Consider the following 3,637-nt stretch of genomic DNA (forward strand, 5'->3'; position numbering starts at 1 on the left):
CCAAAACACACGTCGTTGTCGCCACGTTTAACAGACAAACAGACGAGTTGGGAGCTTACCAAAAGAAGATCTTTGAAATTGACAACCACATAGGCGTTGCTGTTTCTGGTTTTTGTGCGGACGCTCGTGTCCTTACCAGCCAAATGCGCAACAAGTGTATCGACTATACCTACCTCTACGGCACCCCACACCCCGTTGAAAAGTTGGTCAAACAAATATCCGATAGCGCACAAACAAACACACAGAAATATGGCCTGAGACCATACGGTGTCGGTCTTCTTGTCGTTGGGTATGACACCAAGGCAAGACTCTTCGAGACGTCGCCAAGTGGGTTGTACTACGGCTACAAAGCACAAGCAATCGGTGCACGTAGTCAAAGTTGCCGAACCTACCTCGAGAAGCATTTTGAGACCTTTAAAACACTTGACAAGAATCAGTTGGTCAAGCAAGCGCTATTGGCGCTGAGGGAGTCCCTCACAACAACCAACGATAAGTTGAGTGTCACCAACTGCACTGTTGGGGTTGTCGGGAAGGACGAACCTTTCAAAATTTTGTCGCAAGAAGAGATGAAAGACCAAATTGAAGGGCTTGACAGAGTCGACATGGAGATGGCACAGCCAGCTGCAGACTAAATTCCAAGCTTTTAAATTGTTATGTTCCACAATTACAATCTCAAAATGAGAAATTATAAAAATATAGTTTAATGTAATTATTCAAGTAGTTTCTCTATTTCTAAAAACTTGAAAAATAATCACAGTGATGAACAACCAGAACGACGAGACATTTCAACCGAAAAAAAATGAAGAAGGCCAAGAGCAAAAGGCGAAAGAACAAACAAGTCCGGCCACAATACAGGATTTGTGCAAAACGCTATTAACACCAGAAATGGTGTCAAGAACACAAGAATGGAAAAATGAAAGGGAAATACTCAAGGGAATACTTGAAGAGACAATTAAAGAAGAAATGAAAGAAGCAATGGTGTGGTGGACGTCTCACTCCATAGAGGAGAAACAAACCATTTTGGTAATGGCGATGGACGCCGTCGCGGAAGACGAAAATGTTATTACCCTTATCAATAACATATTTACTGAGATCAACACACTCCTCGATAACACAGAAGATGTAATGGGTTTTATTGGAAAGGTCAGTAAAGACTCACTTTACTGTTACAAAAACGTGTTTGACTCAAGCCAAATACAAGACGAGATTGGAAAAAATTTAAGTGAAATGGAAACGTTGGAGTGCCTTGACGCGATGCTCTCCGCAAGGTCGTGCATTGCGCTCAAACTGAGCATCAACGTTCTGATGATAACAAACCAAATTGATAATTAGTATTGGTGGAGAACAAATGTAGAAACTATTAAATTAACTATAAAATAATTCAGTACTTCAAAACGCTTTATTAGAAAGTTCAATCAACTAGAAAGTCAGAAAATGAACCAAATGCTCTTGATGTGTTTTGCTACATACGTTTCGGCGTATTTCTGTTTGAAGTCTGCGAGCGGTGAGAAAAGGGGAATTGTGTCCTACGAGTTGTATCATGTCAACAACATCACCACTTTCCTCACAACAAACCTCTGTGGAACGCTTCCAAATCATCCAACAGCTTCTGTCATGTTGGTTAACACAAAAGAGGTGGAGTTAAACAACATTACTACAGAGGTTATTACAACCACGAACACTCAGTCGAACAACGAAGTGATTCTTCACTACACTTTGAGCAAATCCATTCCTGATTGCCCTGTTTACTCTCTTTCTATTATTTACAAATGCAACCAAACCGCATTAGAGCCTCAAATTGTAAATGTGGACTATGAGACCACCGATCCATTTTTCTGCTCAAACATTGTGTTTGTTTTCCATGTTGTTATATTTTAAATTTATTTTGATTGGTATTGAGAAGAACAAAAACAACATTTTAACAACAAGAACGGTCACAACACCCGACATTTGTTCTCAAAATCTGAGTGTTTTTCTTCAAAAAAATTAATTTATTTTGACTTTCTTATCTCTGGTGACGGAAGGCTAACAAAATTAAAAAAAGTCAAACTCAAATAATCTCCCCACATTAAGAACACAACTTTCAAATTTTGGAATTCAAGAAGTCTCGATAGTTCATAGGTCTTCTTTCTTCGTCTCTTCTTCTGTCCCGATCATCCCTTCTTGAATCATCGAACTGTCTGTCATCATATCGTCTTCGGTCATCATACCTATCTCTGTCGTCTCTACGGTCGTCTCTTCTTAATGGTTGATACGCTCTATCATCTCTTCTAAGGTCATCTCTTCGATCACCAACCCATCTGTCGTCGTAACGTCTTCGATCATCCCTTCTTGAATCATCTAACAGTCTGTCATCATATCGTCTTCGGTCATCATACCTGTCTCTGTCATCCCTTCGATCGTCTCTTCTTGATGGTTGAGATGGTCTATCATCTCTTCTATCCATGTCTCGAGTGTTTTTACGTTCACTTCTTTCGCTTCGAACAATGCTCTTCCCTTCAAATCTGTCACTCATATCTTTCGCCATTCTGCCACCATCTCCTCTCGCATCGCGAATAGTTGACGTTTTCCTTTCGTACTTCTCGCTTCGATTCCTTCCAAAATCTCTTTCTCGGCTTCTTGATCTTCTTCTCTCTCGTTCTGCCTTCCTTCTCACTCCTCCAATCTTCGTCGGCAAAAATTTGTCGTCAACTCTTCCTCGTTCCATCTCAACGTTCACTCTTTTTTCTCCAATTCTCATTAAGTCCCCTCTCCTTGCTGCTCGTTCCGCATCTGAGTGATGGACAAACTCAACAAAACAATAATTGACTCGTTTCCCTTTTTTGTTTTTCACAAAAATCACGTTTTTGACATCTCCAAACTCCCAAAAAATGTTTTTAAGTTCCCCCTCTTCAACGTCTTTTGGAACTCCTCTCACAAAAACGGTCCGATTCGGATTGTCCGTAACACCGGTACGCTGTGTCGGGTTCCCTTCATGTCATTTTTTGAAAGATTTTAAAAATTAGAACAAACCAAATGACGTGGCGCTTAGTGTGTATTTGAGTGTCTTTGTGCCAAAGTAATGTTAATAGTAAACAAATAGTTAAATTGTAATTAATTCAAAAAGTAATTAACGTGTTATTTTAAATAACGAGCAAACTTGAATTAACGTAAAAAACAAACATTCTGCTTTCATGGCGTCTTGGAGCGCCTTAATACTGTCTCGCTTTTTGTATTCCTTAAGAGCCTTAAGACCAGATTTTGTCCAAATTGGGGTGAAGGGTTTTTTGGGGTCTTCAAGTACTGAAGTAGCCTCGTCTGGAGGCGACTCTTTAATTAAATTGAAGATATCAGAAATTCCACTGTAGTGCGGGTAAAACTTTTTTTCTTGTGGAGGAAAAGTCGCGATGGGCTCATTGGGGATAAACAACGATTGCAAATTTTTAGGTAATACACTCACCATTGTGATTATTTTGAGTTCCTTTTTTATTCGATTTTTATTATGGAAAAAAGTGTATTGGTAAATTAACCATACAATATAATTTAATAATTACAAATAGAAAAAAAGAGAAGAAATATATTAATATATCAATTTAAAAATTATATTATTATTATTATTATTTTATTATTTTATATTTTATTATTTTATTATTATATA

At 38.3% G+C, this 3,637-nt stretch overlaps 4 protein-coding genes across 4 annotated transcripts; 3 read left to right on the forward strand and 1 right to left on the reverse strand.

Moving 5' to 3' along the window:
- Positions 1-632, forward strand: EIN_461600 (proteasome subunit alpha type-1, putative; the record flags this gene model as incomplete). Its single annotated transcript, XM_004256587.1, has 2 exons — positions 1-46; positions 94-632. Coding segments are annotated over 2 exons (585 nt in total), but the record flags the coding sequence as incomplete, so codon positions are not given.
- Positions 633-759: 127 nt separating this feature from the next.
- Positions 760-1,332, forward strand: EIN_461610 (hypothetical protein; the record flags this gene model as incomplete). The annotated part of the gene is made up of 1 exon (XM_004256588.1): positions 760-1,332. The coding sequence occupies one exon, from the start codon at positions 760-762 to the stop codon at positions 1,330-1,332; it is 573 nt and encodes a 190-aa protein (XP_004256636.1).
- Positions 1,333-1,434: 102 nt separating this feature from the next.
- EIN_461620 (hypothetical protein) lies at positions 1,435-1,878 on the forward strand (the record flags this gene model as incomplete). The annotated part of the gene is made up of 1 exon (XM_004256589.1): positions 1,435-1,878. One exon carries the CDS (start codon positions 1,435-1,437, stop codon positions 1,876-1,878), a length of 444 nt encoding a protein of 147 aa, XP_004256637.1.
- A 205-nt stretch (positions 1,879-2,083) lies between these two features.
- On the reverse strand, positions 2,084-3,442 carry EIN_461630 (U1 small nuclear ribonucleoprotein 70 kDa, putative; the record flags this gene model as incomplete). The annotated part of the gene is made up of 2 exons (XM_004256590.1): positions 2,084-2,970; positions 3,163-3,442. 2 exons carry the CDS (start codon positions 3,440-3,442, stop codon positions 2,084-2,086), a joined length of 1,167 nt encoding a protein of 388 aa, XP_004256638.1.
- Between the last annotated feature and the right edge of the window lie 195 nt (positions 3,443-3,637).

The sequence above is a fragment of the Entamoeba invadens genome, assembly GCF_000330505.1.
Source record: "Entamoeba invadens IP1 unplaced genomic scaffold scaff_1105074726643, whole genome shotgun sequence".
NCBI classification, from domain to species: Eukaryota; Evosea; order Mastigamoebida; family Endamoebidae; genus Entamoeba; species Entamoeba invadens.